General features: G+C 41.7%; 1 protein-coding gene across 1 annotated transcript; it reads left to right on the forward strand.

Annotated features, from left to right (window-relative positions):
* Positions 1 to 899: 899 nt before the first annotated feature.
* On the forward strand, positions 900 to 15637 carry LOC104461773 (protein Daple-like; the record flags this gene model as incomplete). Its single annotated transcript, XM_010073471.1, has 7 exons — positions 900 to 969; positions 9528 to 9586; positions 11199 to 11282; positions 12573 to 12713; positions 13462 to 13646; positions 14232 to 14313; positions 15437 to 15637. Coding segments are annotated over 7 exons (822 nt in total), but the record flags the coding sequence as incomplete, so codon positions are not given.
* Between the last annotated feature and the right edge of the window lie 5619 nt (positions 15638 to 21256).

A 21256-nucleotide genomic window follows, 5' to 3' on the forward strand; every position in this document is an offset into this window, starting at 1 on the left:
ATGCTTTATTCAGATCATCAAGTGAGTGCTGGTAACTGCAGGTTGATGCTACCAACTGTACCTGTGCTCTCTGTGTTTCTGGGGTGCATGGCTGAATGTATTACCATGCAGAGTCCCCTTTGCAATGTATTTATTTGTCCACCTTTGAGCATTTTGCCTGCCCCAAGCCTTGTAGCCTTTCATCTCCCTTAAGCCCATTCTGTCATTTCAGAGTAGCTTCAGGCAGCTGACATTTAAATGTTGACCTGACCAAGCAGTACACCTCCCTTCTATTGTCTCCCCCCAAAATAAAGTGACCTTTAAATGAGGTTCATGACATACTTGAATCTGTTTTACTCCCTATTAAAAACAATGCAAACAAACCTAGAACTGTAAATCCAGTTTCTCTGAGCAGTGCCAGATGCCTGTTCAGTAGCTTTCCCCCACGCCCACTTCCCCAGCATCATTAAAATCTCAGACCCATTAAATCATTTGACCAATTATTTGAATTAGTCAAACTCCACAGGATGACTTAGGTACCTTTGATGAACCAGCTGCTTTTATACGCCCTGAAACATGACAGCAGCAGTATGTTGAACATCAAATGAATACAGGTCATGCCTGGGGTAAAGGCATGACTGTTGTGCCTGGCATGGCCGTGCATTTATCCTGATTAGTGCCATGGGACCCTTTAATTTCTATATTAGCTATTGTTAAAAGAGGCGATTAGCGTATGTTAGCTGTGCAACCTGGTGCCATCTTCAAATAGTGATTTCTCTCTCAAGTGGGGCTTCCTCTTGTGACCTCTGACATGCCAGTACGTTAAAAGCTTTGTAATCAGTGGAGTTCTGTATTCTTTGTGGTGTGATTGATTGGGATTCCTTCACACTGACCTTTGCCTGTTGTCCTCTTTTGTTTAGGAGGTCCTCCAGCAGCTGATTGTAATGAATTTACCAAATGTTTTAATGATTGGCAAAGATCCTCTTTCTGGTGAGTAGTCTGTTGGGTTCTTCACCCCCCTCCTCTGAAATGCTAAATAAAATTTGTATTGGCTTTATTTTCTTAAATTACGAACATGCTCTTAAACAAACTGTATGTACTTGTAGCCAAACTACAAATATTTGAGTACCTCTGAGTCTCACAGTTTAATGTATCCAATATGTAACACTTTACGTACAGATGTGCAAATAACAGGTATCTGACATACATGTGTTTGCATGTCATATATGTGATAGTCAGTCAGTTCTTGTGAAAGCCAGAGCAGCAACTGTTTGCTTGAAAGTGATGTCTCTTCACTCCTTGCTTCAAGTGACCCAGGGTACAGTCTGCCATAGGAGAATCGTTTGCCCTCCAGGTTTTCTGTCCCGCGCGCCTGCATAACCAGTGCAGCTGTGGCAATATGTACACACCAGACGACTCTTGCAGAATTGCCCTAAAGTGTGAAGGAACTGTTGTAAATGAACCGTGGGAAGAAAAATATGTGAGGATGGAGAGACAAATACATATATGACAAATTGGAAAAAGTGAGGAAGAGAATGGACAAGGAGAAAAACATCTGCCTGGCCATATTGCTAGGAAGGGACATCTGTCACATCAGGTATCAAATCAAGAGTAACCTGGAAGCCAGTGAGCTTATGTCCAGTGTCTTTGGTGAGACAAAATGAAAGCTGTTAATCCTGAAAACGAAGTTGACTTCTTCTTAGAACCACTTTTCTGAAATGAAAGGTTTTGTTGCTGTGGTTTTTACATTTCTTTTTTTTGCATGCCCATTCTGTCTCTGCTTTAACCCGGCTCTAGTGCCAAGGACAGTGTATTTGTTTTTACCAAAGAAGGAAAATGGGATAAACCCTGTCAGCAGTGATGGGGAGTGACATGGTAGTCAGCATCTCCAGAACAAACAAATGGCAGAAACCTTGGCAGAAGATTTTATTTTGTTGCTCTTAGCAGCAGTAGTGTGTGTATGTACAAAAAAGGGTTTATATCAGAAAAGAATATTAACTTACAGATGTTGGATCACTGAAACTCGTAGTCTTGGCACTTCCACAGTAAAATCAAGCTGAGGGTAATGCATCCGCTTCTTCAGCAAGCAGATTAAAGTCTACAATGCCAATCTTAATTCTCCTGTACAGGCTACTCTTATGGGTAAAGAAGAAAATAGAAATACAAGAGCTGTTGCTTTTCTCTGTCATACAGGCAATAGGCAGAGCCTGGGCTGCTAGTGTCAAGAATGCTAGTGAATAGACATGTCTGGGCCAACAAGACACTGCTGGCTAAGTGTCAATGGAAAAGGCTGACGGGTTTCTTGTCATGGCCATTCCTGGGTGATAGCTGGCAGGAGACTCATAATGCAGTAGCCACAGTGTTGATTCCTGGGGAAGCTGCACACTTGAAAGCTGTCTTGTATTGAGCTATAATTTCTCATCATTGACCTGCTGGTTTTTGTCAGCACCTTAGGTCTTTTTTTTCTTTGAATAAAGTACTCCATGTGTCTCTTGTAGGAAAGATACTGGTCATCCATGTGTTCCTATCTTCCAGCTCCTTTAATTACAACCAGAAATTTTGCTTCACTGTCTGATAACTTTTAAAATGTGGTTTTGGTTTAGTTTGTTTTTTTCTAATGTGGTTATTTTAAATTTATTTTATACATTGCTGACTTATCATTGGCATTATTCTGAGCATGGGAAGGGAGGATAAAGAATGCAAAAATGTAACTTATGGATGTCTAAAATTGGGGTATGTATGTATAAAAAACACAGAGTTCTTGTTTAGCCATAGTGTGTGATGGTTTTGAGAACCAGTCCCAGCTCAGACACTATAGAGGAAGGTGGTGAACAAAGAGACTTGGGATGTACTTGCCCCAAATAATGTATTCAAGGAAGAGAGTGTCTGAGGGATAGGATTTCAAGAGAAGCTCATCTTAATCTTACCTTTAAGCAGACGATCACTAGTAAGATGTGCTGAAGAAATGGTTAGAGAAGTGAACAACTATAACTTCCTTCAGGAAGAGGAGCCTGGCTGGGGGCTGATGGGAAACTTGGAAAGAGGAAACAGGGAGGAGAAGGCTGAGGAGGAGTTAGTAAAACCAATACAGAAAGATGAATGAAAGAGCAGGCTGTGGCAAGCAATGTGAGTGAGTGATGACCAGGTGACTCTCAGGCTGATGTCTTTGTTACTAAGTGTCTTGCAGAGAGGAATGAGAGGAAAGCAGGAGCACTTCGGAGGCAAAAAACAAGTGAAATGTGCAATATTTTTCTCAGTGAGAGAGCTAAAGGGGGACTGCATATTGAATAGAGATGAGAGAACAAAGCAGCCATCAGCATGGGACAGGGTGCTTCTGGCATGAATGAAGTCCCAGGGAAAGTTGACAGAGAAGTGAGGAGGCTGGGGTTCATGGCAGCAGTGTGAGGAGAAGAGATGATGGGGATGGTTATGTGAGGGAAGTGTTTAAAAGGGACAAGAATGGTAGAGGAGAAACCTCTTTCTCTGTGTTAGTGATGCAGTCCAGGGCAGAAACTGAGGGAATGAGGAGAGTCCTGGAGAGGGCATCTACAGAGACAGTGCTGGGCAATGTAGGGAACCCCAGGAGCTGGAGACCGAGGTGCAGGCAGTCTGCGGGGTGGAGTGGATCTGAGAGGCAGTGATGAAATCCCAATTTTGCCTTCCCCATCGTGTAGGTAAGTTATCTGAAACGTCCCTCTTGACCAGAGGAAAAAAAATTGATCCTGTGATCGCATTCTTGGAACAAATACAATGTTGGTTTGTACTGTTTGAGCTGGAAGGCTCCTAATGACTGTATTGACTCCATAGGTCCAAGACCAGAGAGTTACTAGATCATTCAATGTGTTTCACTGTGTAACAATTTCAGTGACTTATTCCTTTTGACAAGCCCATGTGATTATGTGCTACGCATGTTTTTCAGAGCTGTCTTTCACCAGTGCTATCTGCAAATTTTACTTTTTCCTTCTAAAACACAGCCAAAATTGGTGTTACATGTAGTAAATTATAAATTGAACACCTCTAAAACTGAGAAGACTGTTCTTGCTATTTAGTTCCCATCTGGCACTCAGTGCTTGGGACTATTGAGGGCTTCTACAGCTCTGCTTTGAACATGAGACTACTGGAAAAACAGAGCTGCCACCGCTGAAAATGCAGCAGCAGTTGGGTTTTTGCATAGGAGATGGCCTGTCTACTGGGTTTAGGAGCTTTCCTTGCTTTCATGTCCTCTGAATTGTTTTGTTCTGGGCCATGGCAGTTTTGCCTACTTCAGTTCATTTGGTCATGGACATAAAAGTTGCAAACGTACTTGTAAGAAGGTGAAGGCTTTGACTATTTTCTAGAGTATAGGGAGCTGAAAAGAAACTTGAAAGTTAAATTAAAGAATTTAGAAAATTTTCCTGGGAATCTGACTTGAAGAACTCCGCAACTGATGTTACAGGATTTATTCTTTTCACTGCACTATAGACAGCTACTACCACTAAATTTCCTCTCTGTTTTTGTCTTTCTCCATGTTTTTTCTTGCTGAACAGCTTTGTCAATTCATTACTGCACCACAAATCCCCCCTGTATGTGGGGGGAGAATCGTCAACGTATTTATCATCTCTATACATCACTGTAATAATCTTTTATAATTACCTCTGGTTTTAGCGTACCTTATAAATGGCCACTCATTCATGTGCCCACACAAGGAATATCAGTATACAGTACTGGTCCTGAACCTCTATTTAGAGGCACTGTATAATTTCTTAGTTTCTAGACATGCTTAGTTTAACACAGCTAGTGAGGGTACTTGGCAACTGATGGCAATTAATCCGTTGAAACAGTCATAGTTAAGGAGCAGGGGGAGGCGGGGTGTGGATTTTAACTTTTCTCAGACCAAGAATGGGAATGAGGTTTTATTTGCCTGAAGTAAGCTCATTTCTGTCTCTTCAAAAAACTTTGCTATTTACATCCCGTTTTCAAATTGCGTGTCAAGTTTGTGAATGAGAGACCCCAAGTCCCTGCTAATAAGTGTGTGTAGGAACTGTTTTTCATTGTAATCATAAAAGATGTCTCCTCTCACTGGAGTATTTTTTCATGTCTGGTTTCCTTCCTCATTTTGTTTCACAATCCTCCAGAGGCACGAAGGTTCATAAAATATCAAGTTAATAACAAAACACTGCCTCAATAGTGTAAATTTAGCATTCAAGCTTCTCTCACTCAGGATGTTGCTATAGTTGGGAAAAACGGTGCTTGTGTGTTTCGCCCCTTCTCACCTTCTCCACACATCCACTGGCTGCTGCATGTAGCCCTACAGGCACTGATGCTCCCTCTCCTCTGCTGGAGGAGCATCAAAGTAGAAATGTGCAGAAAGAAGTGGCAGAGCTCAAGATTTCACATGCTTGGGCTCTTTCAGTTCTGTCTTCTCTGACATCTTTCCTACCCCTCCTCATTTTTTTTTTTTCCCCCATCGGCTGTATTCTTTCTGTACCTTGATTCTCTTTTTTTTGTTGTGTCTCTTAATTCCTCTGCCCATCTTCTCCCCAAGTCCTGGCATCTGTTTCCCACCCTCCTTTCCCTGTGAGCCCAGAGGAGTCTCCTGGCTCTGGCACAGGGAGGCTCCCAGGATGCACAGGTGGTGCTCGGGCCTTCCCTCCCTTTATTTTCCAGAAAACCCGCTGGCTCTCTCTCAGGGTTGGGAGCAGATGGTCTTTCTGCAAATCCCCAGGTGGCTGGCTCCCTTGCAGCCACAAAAACATGGCCTGAGGGCTGCTGCCCTGGAATTTTCAAAAAGGTGTAAAAGAAAAGTGTTGGTTTTTTTTCTTTTTAATTAGCACCTTTCTGTTTAAGTGCTAGTTTTTGAATCCTGTTCGTTTGTTTCAGCTTGTGGGTGCCTGTCTGCCAGAAGCTGCCCCAGACCTGAGTGGTCACATCCTAGGTTGTAGGAGAATACTGTCTTGGTAAGATCAGCTGGGAAGCCTGGGTGGACCCAGCAGGCATTCTTCCCAGGCATCTGGGAAGGACTTGTGTCATCCTGATGAGCCGGCATAGGGAAAGCCTGAAATATAGTGCATAGGGAACTTTTACCACCTTATTGAATTAACACAAATCAAGCCTTTTGAAAAACACTGCGGAATAATTCACTGTTCAGGAGGCGTGACTGAATTGGGGATAAACATCGCTTGCTTTCGTTCAGCATGCATTACAGGGTAAATGCACTGGCCTGAGTGTAAAACTTAGCTGCTGCACTGTGGAGTAATCCTACTTGGGCTTCTCATTCACTTAGTAACCTTGGGCACTCTGCTTAAATGTGTGGTTACTCAGCTCTGCCGTGTGTGAGATGAAAGGGGAGAGAGGGGTAATTAATCCCTTCCTGGCTTGTTCTGAGGTTTAGTTTAAAACTCTTTCTAAAGCACTTTAGATTGGTAGAGTTTTTTTCAGACTCATAACCTATGCCTTCTAAATATGTCCTGTAAATAATTTTATTCTACAGGGCTTTAAAATGTTACTCAAACCTGGCTTGAGTCTGAGTGATCTCGGAGTGCGTTAATGCCAACAAACTGCCTCCACACCATGGGAAACAACTTCTGAATGAAAGCCAAAGGGATTGAGAGGGGTGTAACTTTAAAACAGTCACACGTGATCTTCTGAAACACTTGTGTGGCTGGCTTAGATCTGCTAAGTAGACCTTTCAACCATTAAGTGTTTCTAGTGGGTGGTACAATCTCATTTTCGTCACATGTGCACAGTGTGTCTGCAAGCGTAAAATAATTTATTAAAAAAGAAATCTTGGAAATCTAGGAAAAATCCTGACAGTTTTCTGTGAAAGCTGACAAATGTTAGCTTTAAAACTAATGATCTTGTTGACTACCTTGAGTCTTTTAGTTTTTCCTCTCCTTTTTATGAACTCTGGCTTGGTCTTCCCTGCCAGTGGGGCTTGTCGTGTCTGCCTCAGCTTCTCTTCCTGGTGGGAGGGCCTGAGTGGGGACAAGTTCTCAGAGCAGTATTTCCAGGCAAGATCAGTCCCTGGTGGGAGAACGGGGTTGACATAGCTGAGCTACTCTACAGTAATAACTGAAGGTGTTTCACCTCACAGGGTCAGGCAGCATCATCGATGCTCGTCTGTTGTCTCGGGGAGAGAACAGCAAAGCCTACTACCTTTGGTGCAGAGAGGCAGGGTGTGGTTTGAATGGCTTAAGTAGCTTGCTTGTCTTTAGGATGGTCTAGGTGCTCTCCCTGTTGGAAAGTAACTCTGATGTTTTCTAAAAAGAGTGATTTTGAGCCACTAGGCTCACCCTGAGGATAGGTGTGATGCCATTGTGCGTGGATTGGAATGTATGGTCAACAGATGGAGGTGCCAGGAGCACACAAGAGTTAGAGAACTTGTCTGGCATGATCTGGAGCAGGCAACCTGGTAGCTATTCCTTCAGTCTCTTGTGGAGAAGATGTTCTGCTCTGAGCAAGTTTGGGAGAATGAGACACACATACTTGAGTCACTCTCCATAATTTAGCAGCTCACTCTCAGGTCTCACAGACATGCTCAGCATTTAATCTCTGCTCTGAGTCTGCTCTGGAGCTGATGCAGAATGAAACCCAATGCTGAAACTCTAAATTAGAGAACTCAGTTTCACAAAAAATGTCTTCCGATGAAACTAAGTATCTCCTTGGGCTAGTAGTGCCCCCAAATGAACTGTTCATGAAGTAACAGATCTGTTGTTGGTGAGGGATTTTTTTTGTGTCACTCTGTACATCTGAGGTTGTGTTATCCAGAATCATACAGAAAAATCAGACTGAAACGTTAGTTGTATAATAAATTGTAATTTTTCAGAAAAGAGCAAGCCACGTGTGCTGCTAGGTAGGGGGAGAGTAAGAAAGATTGTATGTTTTTCAAAAACAGTTTTTAAGTAGAGAATGCAGAGAAATGAACAATATTGTATTTACAGGATGAAGTGTGAACTAGCACATTTTAAATGTGTCTGTCTCTGCAAAGGAGAATTCCTGCTTGCAAAATGTTAATGATTAATAATACGGGACTTGGATATTGAGAATTCTAGTGTTGATTCATACAGTATACTGATAATTCCTGTAGGGCATTCTTGAAATATTTTAAAGATCAACATGCCTAAAAGTTGTTGAAAAATCGTTTGACAGGTAAGGTACATTTAAAGACTGGTTTAGGGCATTTGTGTGCTGTAAAATCAGGAAATCAGAAAACAAGTTATTTGCTGAGCTGCCTGCACGTGGCAATGCTGGCTTCTCAGAATGGAAGTAACCCCCATGGTAATTTAGGTCAGTGTGCCTTTGTGCATCTGCGGGACTGCGGCAGCTTAACTGATGAGTCAGTTTAACTCCAGTTCCCCGGCTGTGGGTCCTGCACCTGCGCCTAACTTTCTGCCAGCGCTGCCTTACAAGGGCATGGTGTTGGTGGAGAAACAGTTGCGCTCAGAAATTATCTGTCTATTTAGTGATAGGAGCAATTGAACACCCAAGAAAAATAGGGTATAAAATGAAAAGGTTCATCCAAGGGTTTACACTATGTGTCAGGAAGGTGTGTAGGGATGAGACAAAACTATACGTGGCCTGGTTCTCTCTCCTTCCACATCCACCCAGTGTGGATGAGGACAGGCTTTTCCTGAACTTAACTCCATAATGATTTTTTTTTCTTATTGAGGCTCCATGCCTTCCATTTCCCTCTATCTTTGGTAAATGTAATTTTCTTTACCGTCCAAAAATCCCCACATTAATTTTGTTCAAACAAGATCTGGAGTTGGCTCAAAGCCACACTGGTTCCCCTTGTGCGGCTTTCTCTCTCCTAACCTTAGGAGGCAGCGGGCAGGGCTGTTGGTCGCAGCAGGATTCCCTGCAGCAACAACCTGCATGTGTCTCCTCCCTGCCGCGGCTCCCCGAGCATATGGTTAGCTGAATATTCTCCATTCTACATTACTCATTTTCTTTATCCCTTTTAGCGTATGGGGTTTGCGCTTCAAAGTGTGAACATGCTTTGATGCAGAACAGAGGCAGAATTTATTTGCTAAAACATCTCTCGGAGAGACTTTGTGTGCAGAATGGCATTCAGCTTTGGGAAGTCTGGCAACTATTTTACAGAGAGAATTTAGGACAAGTTCTTTCTTTGAGAGGAAACCTCCTTTACTTCTACCCAGGGTGGTTTTTGTTTTGGTTTAGTGAGTGTTTTTCGGGGGAGGGAAGAGGTGGTGGTTTGAGCGAATTACACCCTTGTTAGTCACGAAACAAGGGACAAGCATTGGGCATGTGCACTGAAGTATTTAAAGGATTTTTTTTGTTTTCACTGCATTGATCATGAAAGTTTCAGAAAATGTAGGTCAGGATAGCACATTGAGGAAAAAGGTCTTGCTGGATTTGGGATTTTAAACAAATCCATGAGAACTATATTGTTGCATGGAAAGTATGGTAACATTGTAATGAGCATGTATATATTGTTCAGGCACTTGTTGGGAGGTCTTATTTCTCTTTTCAGGCAGATATTTTGGAGAGTATCACTTGCAGGTCCTTAATTGTTGTACATACCTACTGATTCCCTTTTTCTTCTCTAGGTAAAAGTATGGATGAAGTTAAGAAGCTGCTGTTGCTGGTTCTGGGATGTGCTGTGCAGGTGAACATTCATGACAGTCTTGAAAAATAAGATTCCCCCCGCCCCGCCCCGGTCAGAAAATCCACCCAAATATCAGTGCCATATGAACAAATCCTCCAGCTCAAGACAGCTTGTGAGCTGAAATTGTGAGAAGACACAATAGGTGAATGAAAGAAATGGAGGGGAAAGGAAGCACACTTTATGACAGCAGTAGCCTCAACTTGGTACCAATGCTTTATCAGCCACAGGATATGTACTCTTGCAACCAAGTAGTCCACTTTGATAACAAAGTGGGAAGAGATAAGCTTTGAACAGTGTTCTTGATATCAAGATTGTTGTGGTTTATTTTCTTGCTGTTTTAAAATAGAGTGGAACAGTACACATTAATGCCAATCAAATAGATAAGCTAACAGTGTAAACATTTGTTTAATGAATCCTGATTTTATTTGCATAATCTTTTGCTTGACTCTTATGGGTAGAAAATCCAAAAGTAATAGATACTTTGTGTATTCATGTGGGCATTTTTTATGTGGCGTTTGTTAAAATAAATAGGCAGTGTATATGGGAAAATCCCCAGAAATGCACGACAGCTACCAGATAAAGAAATCAGTGTTCTGACCATCAAACCTCTATGGTGGCACACAATAGATGCATTGCAGGCTAGCCTTTGCTTATAATTGACCTTGTTTGTAGGTCTGTCTAGTGTTTTTGTCGTGCCTTAGGACACTTACCCTGCTCAGCTGTGTCAAGTCAATTATGTCAGGGTAAAGCTGTCTACATATGGCTGCTCTAACTATCCCCATGTTACATTGCAGCACAAAGAGTAAAGGCCTGATTTGGCAAGACACTGTGCATCCTCAGTCCCCATTTACGGGTCTGAGGTTTTTCCCAGTGAAAGGAATGGTTGAGACTCAGAACCAGGCCCCAAAAGGACACTCTAAATGAGTTTAAAAAAACTGTAGGTAATGCTTAACTTCTTCACAATGCAGAGTTGTTACAAGAAGGCAATAATGTTGTTAGTGTACAATCACGGATACACAGATAGCAGATGTCTGCCTCTTTTAAAGCCTAAAGTAAAAGATTTACTAAAATCTGTTTGTCTGAAATGTCACTCATTTTTATCCAGAATGTTTCCCAGCCCCATTTTTTATCTAAAGCACATGTTGATTTAGTCCAACAAGCAACATTAGACACTATTCACATCATGAAGTGATGCATCTCTTTTCGTTGCCAAAACCAAGCAAAATGCAATCAGCAGAGCAGACAGGTTAAATGATGCAATGTAAATGTGGGTTTATGTTTGGGCAGCGCCATTAAGGAAGCTGTGATGATTTCTTCTGGCTGTTGCCCCCCCTCTTGATCTCATTGTGTGTTGAACTTGTTTTTAAAGAGCAAAACAAGCCATTTAACTTAACCTTAATTGTATGGACTGAAAAAGTTTAATGCATAATTCGGTTCATGCTCCGTTTGAAGCAATGAAGTGTTACACCTTCTAGTGTGACAAAGTGTAGATCTTGAACATTTTGTCATTGGCAATGGGGGATTCTTTTTTTTTTTTTAAATTTGAATGAAAAATGATGCAGTAAGTTTTAGAATATGTAGCACTATTTCAGGGTGTGTTTTCTTTTAACAGTGTGAAAGAAAAGAAGAGTTTATTGAAAGAATAAAACAACTGGATATTGAAACCCAAGCTGCCATTGTTTCACACATTCAGGAGGTGGGACTCTCAGTATTGTCTACTTTGACTTTTTATCTCTCCCTTCATTGACTTAACAGTGTTTTTTTGCTATGAAATATTAATTACTGAAATTTCATAGTGGATTCGTGAACTACACCAAAAACCACATTGAATGTGTTACTGCAGTCAGCTTATAAAATGAAAATGGTAGGCACTGGGAGCATTTACTTGTCTCGGTGGTCTTTTAAAGAGATGCAGTGGTAAATGCCTCGCTTGCCAGTTATAGGCTATGTAGAAAGAGTTGTTGTAAGGATACATGTGTAACATTTCCGAAAGGCGTATGACTTAGGAGCTGCAATGTCCCTTGCAGCAGTGGTGTCGGCTTGCTTTGGACAGTGGCCTCTGAGCTCAGATGGTCTTGAAAAGTGTACTCTGCAGCTGAAATTGGACATACACTCTGCTTTTAAAGAGAAGTTTGATCCTATGACAAGTAGTATTGGACTTCTGAGGTTTCTATAAAAGGAAGGAATACAGGTAGACGTTAGGAGCCAGCTTGCTGTGGAGATCCAAAGAGCCATGTGGAAATGGCCGTTGCTGATGTGCCTGGTTGGGGGCTGGCACTGACTGCGGCTGGGTGTCAGCGCATGCAAGTGTAGACTTGAGGAGCAAATAGTGAAAGTCTAAGACAAGAACTTTTTTCTTAACACTTAAAAAAATAGTTCTGCTTTAAAAAAAAATAAAATAATGAACTAAGCATGTGGTAGTGACAAAAGCAGGAGCAGTTTTTAACTGAGCTTGAGAGATTTGCCTGACATTTCTGCTAAATGATTTGGAGGAAATCAGTTTGGGTAAGATAGCAGTTGAAAGGTACAATGCGAGCAGCAGCCAGAGACATTTCTGCTAAAAGCAGCTTGTCCCAGCTGTATCAGCTGCAAATTGCAAATTCATTGAAAGCAAGGCTTCTCAGAGAGACACCAGCCTAACTGTTCAGTGTGGGGTCAGTCCCTTCAGATCCCTGTGGTCACCTCCTCAGTGCTTGCAGAAAGACAGTTGTGTACTTTAATACTCAAGCACATGTGCTATTGATCATAATCCATATCTGATCACTTTTAAAAATCATTCTTAATAATTATTAAAAAGTCTAAATACCAGAAACTGCTGGGTAGTGTTACAGTTAAGGTAGTTGTGTTTGTTATTTACAACCTGGTTTTGGTGAAATGTGGTATGTTTTTTGATTGATCAGTATAAGAACCTGGGGGATGCAGCATATACAGCAAATAAATTTACAAATCAACCAATGGAAAGACTTTTTTTTTTTTTTTTTCCTAGGTGACTCACAACCAGGAGAATGTCTTTGATTTGCAGTGGCTGGAGCTCCCAGATATGGCCCCAGAAGAACTAGAGTCTCTCTCCAGGAATATGGTTTTCCACCTCAAGAGGCTCATTGATGAGAGAGATGAATGCACAGAAGTATGATGACTTACGTCTCCCATATAGCGCTCATGTGAAGCAGCAGATGCAGTCTCCATTCCTTCTCTTATGTTTTGTTTGTGCACTGGGTTTCTATTTCTTCTTCACCTTTCTACTATACTTCTGAAAATCTGTAGAAAGATTTTTTACTTTTCCCTTGATTCTCACATAAACATCAAGGTGTGATGTAATTATTGATAAAGAGGAGTTTTAAATTGAAAATAAATATTTGAAGTTGTGACTTTGTCTTGAAATTTTGGCTGTCTGCTCAGTCATTCATCTTTGGGTGACTGCTTGCCTGTCTTACAGTTGGTATCTACCATCATGGGTTCCAGTGTCTTCTCTGGTTTTTTTCCTGTGTGAAGATGACTCTATCTTTTGCTGACTCGTCAGTTCCTTTCCCTTCAGATCTCAGGAGGATTCTTCCCTTCTTTAACCTGTTAATTTTCTGTCATGCTTTTGACTGTGATTGTATTAGTTAAAAATTTTATTTGTTGTAGGTTTTTATGAGTTCTCCAAGCAAAACAGACTGCTTATTTGAGCATTGGAAGGGGAATGTTTTAGTGGTCTGAGCATAGTGGAGATTTATTTCCTCCTTTGTGTAACCTCCCCTCCTGGCTATCACTTGAATTCTGTATAATGCCAGGCTAATGATTTTCTCATTTATAAATAATTTTTAGATACTTGAAAAAAAATGTGTAATTATACTATTTATCACTTGACACTACATGCTTCTCTGTATTTCTAGGTCATTGTAGATCTCACTCAAGAGAGAGATTATCTGCAGTCTCAGCAACCACCAAGTCCTCTGAAAGCACCAAGCCCAGACTCTTCACCAAATCCAGCCAACCGTCTTTCTAATGAAGAAAAGCAGCACCTTGCAGTTGAGCTGGCAGATACAAAGGCTAAATTGAGAAGAATCCGGCAGGAGCTGTGAGTCACCAGTGATTTGTGCTTCTAGAGAGACTTGTATGTTAAGTGTTCTGCATCCTGAAAATGCAGGTGCCTGTCAGCTTCAGTACACTGGCTTCCACGGGAGCTCTCAGAATTATATCTTTCAAATTTTTTGTTAATAGCAGTAGGAAGCTAGTATGGATGTTCCATCTTTCTTCTTTCTGAACTGGTCTTTAAACACAGAGTGATGGCTACTTCATTTTTTCTTCTTGTGTCTCAGCTCTCTCTTCCCCTCTTCAAAATGCCAGCTGCTGGCTGCACTTTTTAGTTAGTGGGAGTCCAGAGGCCAATGAAGGTAGCTATGACAGCAGGAGCACTGGTGAGATTTAAACAGAGGTACTTAGTATAAAAATAGAGTTGCAAACTCAGATATATGATATGTGTATGGTATCATGAGAAAAAAACCCTTGTTTTTATGAAGCTGTCATGAAAAAGAGGCTCTGTGTTCAGAATATGCTAGGAGATTTCCATCTTCCTTTCCAGATTTCCAGCAGTGTCCATATAGTCCATATTGTTTCAGGAAGAAAACTAATTTCTTACTAAGATTTTTCTCATCTTTTTCAGGGAGGAGAAGTCTGAGCAGCTGGTAGATTGTAAACATGAAGTTGAGCAGCTCACCCTAGAGCTGCAAAAAATAAAACAAGAGGTAAGAGGGGCTCATTTTACTGTGATGGTCTTCGATATATAAAAAAGCCTCTTTCAGTGTAAGGCTAAAAATAACTACTGGTTTTTAATGGAGATATGAAGTTACTCCAGCAAGCTGTTTGATTGAGAAGCTGAACATGACCTGGCAATGTGCACTTGCAGCCCAGAAAGCCAACCTGGCTTGCATCCAGGTTGCTTGATCCTGGGCTGCATCAAAGGAAGCGTGACCAGCAGGTTGAGGGAGATTATTCTCCCCCTCTATTCTGCTCTGGTGAGACCCCACCTGGAGTGCTGCATCCAGCTCTGGGGCCCTCAACATAAGAACGACGTGGACCTGTTGGAAGCGAGTTCAAAGGAGAGCCACAAAGATGACCAGCGGGCTGGAGCACCTCCCATATGAGGACAGGCTGAGAGAGTTGGGGTTGTTCAGCCTGGAGAAGAGATGGCTCCAGGGAGACCTTATAGCAGCCTTCCGGTACTTAAAGGGGGCTACAGGAGAGATGGGGAGGGACTCTTGATCAGGGAGTGTAGGGATAGGATGAGGGGTAACTGTTGTAAGCTGAAAGAGAGGAGATTTAGATTAGATATTAGGAAGAAATTTTTTACTGTGAGGGTGGTGAGACACTGGAACAGGTTGCCCAGAGAAGTTGTGGATGTCCCGTTCCTGGAGGTGTTCAAGGCCAGGCTGGATGAGGCTTTGAGCAACCTGGTCTAGTGGAGGGTGTCCCTGCCCATGGCAGAGGGGTTGGAACTAGATGATATTCAAGGTCCCTTCCAACCCAAACCATTCTGTGATTCTATGATTCTGGCTATAGCATAGCAATGCTATGCTTTCCACTTAACTGATGAGAGTGGTCTCATCTGTTCAGCTTGCAAATAGCCTAGTAATGCCTGAAGCTGATGCAGCATTAGACATTAGAAATGTCGGTCTCAACAGGCTGAAGAACCACTCTGTTTTATAGACAATTTACTGGCTAGTAGGAGAATTCTCTTACTCCTGAACCAGGGGAATGCTTTTTGCCTGTGCTTAAAATAAGTAAATAAATAAAAATAACATTTGAAGAACATGTTTTAAAGTATTAACTAAGTTTTTTTTCTCCCTGCTTATTCCTCACTTCTCACAGAATATCCACCTCGCCTCAGATGCTCGCTCTGCCCGAGCATACAGAGATGAGCTTGACTCTCTGAGAGAGAGGGCTAACCGTGTGGAGAGACTCGAGATGGAACTTGTTCGGTGCAAAGAGAAGCTTCATGATGTGGATTTTTACAAAGCTCGCATGGAGGCAAGTGAAAATTGGGAGAAAGGTTTGCTGAGTAATCCTTAATGTTTGTCTTTTGTGGTGTTACCAGTTCATGTGTCATTTGTCATTGAGCTGACTGTAGCAAAACATCAGAGCAAGTGGATATTTCATAACATACGTCATAGTTATTGACTTAGCAACATTAAAACTTCTACAGTGGCAAGAAAGACTTGGTGCACACAAAAAATAAATACCCATTAGTTTTAATAAACTCTGCTTAGGTCAGTATTATGTGGCTAAACAGGACAGAACTTTTCTGGACACTTTTTAGAGTATCCAGACCTTTAGTTTAGCCTTGAAAATTTACTCATAGGTAGAATTCCCATGTTCCAGCATTGTGCTTTTGGCCAGCATTTTAAATGTAATGTATGAATTATCTATAATTAATGTCTGAGTGTTTTTCATTAGGGGTTTGTAGCAGATGCAACTGTTGTTAAAATGGCTGGCAGCCACCCCTTTTTGCAACTGTTGCTTGTAGTAGAAAGGAGAAAAAATTTGGCTCTTCTTTAGTACCCTGAGTAGAGTGTCAATCAGAAATGTATATCTTTGTTCCAGTAGTAATGCCAGTTACTCAGCTTAGTCACCTGCAGTGATGCCCATCCTGGCATTATTAATTAACTTAGGTTGGGAAGGACCTTGGAGATTATCTAGACAAACTCATTGCTCACAGCATGGCTGACCTTAAATTCAGGTCAGGCTGCTCTTATTGTCTTGTCCTTTCAGTTCTTTGAGCCATTCTCACCTAAACTCTCAATAATCCGCATACGTAACACTCCAGACAAGTCAAATAAATATCCATATTTGCTGAACACACGGAGATTCGGTAATTGACAACCTCTCTGCAATTAGGTAAAATCCCAGGTCTGAGGTAGAAGAGTGATCTTGAAACTCGCATTTGCCTGGTCTCTGGCTGAAAACATGGACCTTATTTCTGCTCTATAAACTCTACTTTGTAGGTGGTTTTTTTTCGCCCTCTCTAACCTAAGGGGCCAGCTAGCTGCTGCTTCTTATGAATGGGTTCACTATAATGGATAGTTATTAAATGTAGTAATGGGCTACAAAAGCCTGTCTTCCCTGTCAGTAATTCCCAGTTTACGTCAGGAAGTATGAAGCTCTGGCTCTCTCTCGTTTCCTCCCTCAAGCTGGCAAATCATTTGTGCATGCTAGTCGTCAGTGTGGCAACCTGATATTTTCCTTTTGGCTGTGCACTGGAGTTGCTTAGCTTCTACCTGCTGATCAGATAATTTAGCTGGCGCTAGCAGAGGAGTTTTTTAGTTTTGTCTTCATGTGAGATCAAGGGAGTAGCTATTTCTGTTCTTGAGTTCTCAGCCTCCTTGCTTGTCCTATAACCAGCAGTTTCCTGCTCTGATGTCAGCATGCTAATCTTAACACATCATTCAATGAAGAGACCTCCACTTTAGTTTCAGATTTGTTACAGCTTTCCTCATTTTGTCTTCCACCATGTCAATTTTTGATGAAAGTGCTGAATATCAGAGGTGAGTGCTGACTCCCGAAGGACGCCTCCCTGAAATACAGTAGTGGGACAAAGAATATCTCCCATCAACATGGCATTTTTCTAATTCCAGGCCACAGTGTGGCCTCTAGCAAAAGTTCTTGCTGCTGTAGTGGCTGACCTCTCCTAATATGTGGCAGGATTGTGCAGCTGTCTGCAGGCTGCTCTGTGGTCTAGAATAGCCAGAGTGTTTCACATTCTCACCACTCCCTCTTCCATCACTGATGAAGTCTTGGCACAGCCATGGACTGCCAGTGTTGAGCAGTGGCAGCGTCAGGCAAACTCCACTGGCTTCATACTGATACATTCAGAGGATTCCACAGGGCACTATTCTGTCTTTATTATGGTCATGGAGTAGCACAAAGGCTGTGCATAGTAGCCAGTATCCAAGTTTCCATAGTCCCTCAGTTTTCTGTCTTACCTGTCTCAAGTCCTCTGCCCCTGCAAAAGAAGTGTTAATGGCTGGAGTCAGTTCAGTGTCTGCTCACATTCCTCCCTCAAAAACTGTTAGGTTTACAGTTCCAAGTTGTCAGACTTGTGCAGGTATGTAACATCATAGAGATTTCTACCACTGGACCGTACAGTGCTGATTTTGTCTCATGGCATTCACTGGTTGCGGTTGGCTTCCTAAGCTCTAAGTCTTAAGAACTGAACAAATCTTACAGAGGCACAGCAATGAAAGTGTAGGTGTGTAAAGTACAGCATAAGCCAATTTTCTCTGGTAATGTGATACCTTAAGGCACATAGGGCCTCGACAGGGTTGTTAATAAGCAGTGCCAAACCGGTAAGTGAGAAGAAAAAGTGGGTTTACCTTTGTGCGTCAATGCAGAAGGCTATTAAGTGAGCACTTAAAAATCTTTTCCTTCTTGTAGTTCACGTACACATTTGGTAGTTTGAGCAAAAAATTTGGAATATGCTCCGTGTATGATACCGTGACAACCTTTAGGAATTGCAAGCAAGCTTACGAGTAGTTTCTGAAAGCACATAATACAAATCAGCAATGGCAGCAGGAGGATATTTGAGGAGCTTTTGCAGGAGTGCAAAAGGAGCAAGTCTTTCTCTATGTGAACATAACACACTTAGGCATGTGTGTTGTTTTCCTTCTCTATATGTCTTGACAAAGTTGGTCAGAAATTACATTTTAATTTGACCATTGTTCAAGGAGCATGGAGATGGATGTGCTCTGGAGGCCTTCCTGCTGGGGTGGCTTAATGAGGTCAAAAATGTGAATGTGGAGGAGCAGGCTTACTGCAGGGCTTCCTCCAAGGAGGTGCTTCTCTCCAATGTAAAGCTTCCCTCTGGCATTCCTCTCCATTGAACCTTGTGCTGCTCCAGGAGATCAGATTATTTTCCAAGGCCAGGGAGCCTGCCTTGTCCATTTTTCCTCCTTCTCACTGCAATTACATTTCCATGTGTGACGACAGGAGGAATTTCTGTTAACATTAAAAAAAGCAAAAGCATCTCTTGTATGTTTGCATATAGCTGTCCAAGGCAATGTTTGATTGTCACAAAATGTTAACTGTGTCACAGCTCAGTGGGGGCAGCTTCTGAACTGCCAGAAGGGAGGGGTTTGAACTCTGTTTAATAACTAGGTCTGGATGCATGTGCAAATTCTCTACTTTCAGATTTAAACAATCTGATTGCTACTTTAGTTTCTAAAAATGTTTTCCAGTAGCAATATACCCTGACTGTGCAACCATTACCCCCGGAGTTAATTGTAACCATATGAGTATACAATGCACATTCTTAAAGGTGTTTCAAGGCACAGGTAATACAGGATCAAACCACAAAATGCAATTTATTTTAGAAATTATAAAAGCAGAGTTACATGTGTTGGATATTAAACAGTCACAATTTAAATGATATAAAACAAAGATTTTTTTAAAATAAATAAATCCTCAGCCAACTATTTTTGCTGTTGATTTAAAATAAACTCATAGTTACAAAATTGTGTTGGTGGGTTTGTTAATTAAAGAAAAAAAAAAAACCAACCTTAATTCCAGTGGAAGCACCACCATCCCATGCCCATCACCTGCTGATTGTCTAACAAGTGCAATTTGTACACGTTTTTAGGTCAGCTATGTTATCCCAGCAACTTCTGAGAGATCTTAGTGCTGACATGTTTTAGTTAGGACAGTATTACCTTCCAGGCCTTGAGATGTAACTCTACAAAACTCCCTTGAAATAATTATGTAAATTATATGAACTTTTCAATATTAAGACAACCTCAGATCATGGGTACACCAGTGAGCAATGTTGACCTTGCTGTAGCAGGCATTTCTACCACGTTATTAATTTAATATTTCATCAGAACTGCTTTGAACTGACATGTCCGCCCCTCCTGGCAGCTCAATGGAAAAGTGCTTCAGTCTTCCATTTATTGCAGCTCCCAGTGATGTGTGGTTTGTTCCAGAGCCTGGATATGTGTATGTACTTGGCACATAGCTTGACTCTTCATGAGACACTAAAATAACTAGTTCCTGCTTGGTAGGCAGTTTTGGAAATAGGTCTGAGGCCATGTGTTTGTGGTCAGACACCACCTTATTTCTTAGGGCTGTGGTCCAGGTTGAGTGTGATGATCTAGCAAAGTAAACTCTTGTCATGTTGCTGTTTCATTAAAGGTATGCTGACAGCTTACATGACACCCAGCACATTTTGTGTCTTGTTCTTCCTCTGGTCTGTCACCTGTTTAGTGTCAGCCTTTTTAGTTTGCCCACTTTGAAATTACCCTGTTAGATCAGACTTGGCCCAAAATGCTGGTTGTGTAAAATGAGTGTTTCAGAATTATTATTTAGTTACTTGTGTACTCAAACATTGTAATTGTAGTAGTTGAACCACTTCACAATCACTAACATACTTGTCCTTATTGAAACTGCAGTAGAGAAATTTTTCCTCTCATATTTTGCAAGTTGGTAGCTGACCCACTGAGAGATCAGGAGCAATATGGTACTGCATAAGGTAGACTTTCTGTATTATGCTATCCACAATCAAAATGCAGCAAACCACTAAGATTACTTGCTATATGGCCTTCCGTAGTATCAAAAGGCAAGGGGAGTGGCTGTCATCAGACACTCTTATGTTTTACAGCTTTTTTTTTTCCTTTTTTCTCTTTGTTTTTAAATAACTGAGCTACATAAGGCTTCTTAAGGCTGTTTCTACCCGCCAAAATTAGAAGGTAGTTGTTGATTAAGCTGTGAAAGTTATTTGCTTATGCCTGGTAATCTTTCAGGAATCTACTTGGTTTGGATGCTTGTGGTCTGAGAGAGCAGACATGAACACTGACGTCAGCAGAGACTTCACATTTTGAAGACAGTTGTCTGGGAATAAACTTGTCAAACCATAAGCATTTCATCCTGCCTTATGTGCACATTTTGTGTTTTTGCATATTTCATTGGAGCAGGGGAAGGGATGGGGAGACGAGGAAGGAAAACAAAGAAAGACAAAAGGAAATTTCTGTAGAGAATAAAATAATTTGTTTCTTGCCCCATTGTAGCTCTCCTGGGCAAAAATCCTTCCTGTATCCACTTAACCTTTTAAATGCTGATAGGTTCTTGCTGCAGAAAATTCTGTCTCTGATTCAAGGCTTATCTGAGGATCAACAAGAGTAAAAGCTAGCAATGAGGTATTATAACTTGAAATAAGACATAATTTAATAAATGTGTTTAGAACATGACCAAGAATACTGTCATGGTTTAGAACGGCGACAGGGACAGTTTTTGTTAAACACCTGGTGGGCTGAGGCAGGACAGGGAGGGTTTCACTCACCACTTAGGGTCACGGGCAAGAAACCAACATGACTTGTGAAGAACAAAAACAACCAATTAAATTTATTAACTATTTACAACAAGAGCAAGATACTGAGAGGTAGAAACTACATCTTAAAAAGGCACTTCTCCCCCACCCCTCCCTTCTTCCCAGAGCCCAAAGGCTTTGTTCTGTACTTTCTCCCCGCCCCGGTGGCACAGGGGCCAGGGAATGGGGGGTGCAGTCAGTCCCCGCTCCTTCCTCCTCAGGGGAGAGCTCCTCACAGTCTTCCCAGCTGCAGTGTGGGATCCCTTCTCACGGGACAGTCCTCAAAAACTGGTGTGAGTCCTTTTCCATATGGGGCCACAGTCCCCCGATGACTGCCC

The sequence above is a fragment of the Pterocles gutturalis genome, unplaced genomic scaffold (genome assembly GCF_000699245.1).
Source record: "Pterocles gutturalis isolate BGI_N339 unplaced genomic scaffold, ASM69924v1 scaffold19462, whole genome shotgun sequence".
Classification (NCBI taxonomy): domain Eukaryota; kingdom Metazoa; phylum Chordata; class Aves; order Pterocliformes; family Pteroclidae; genus Pterocles; species Pterocles gutturalis.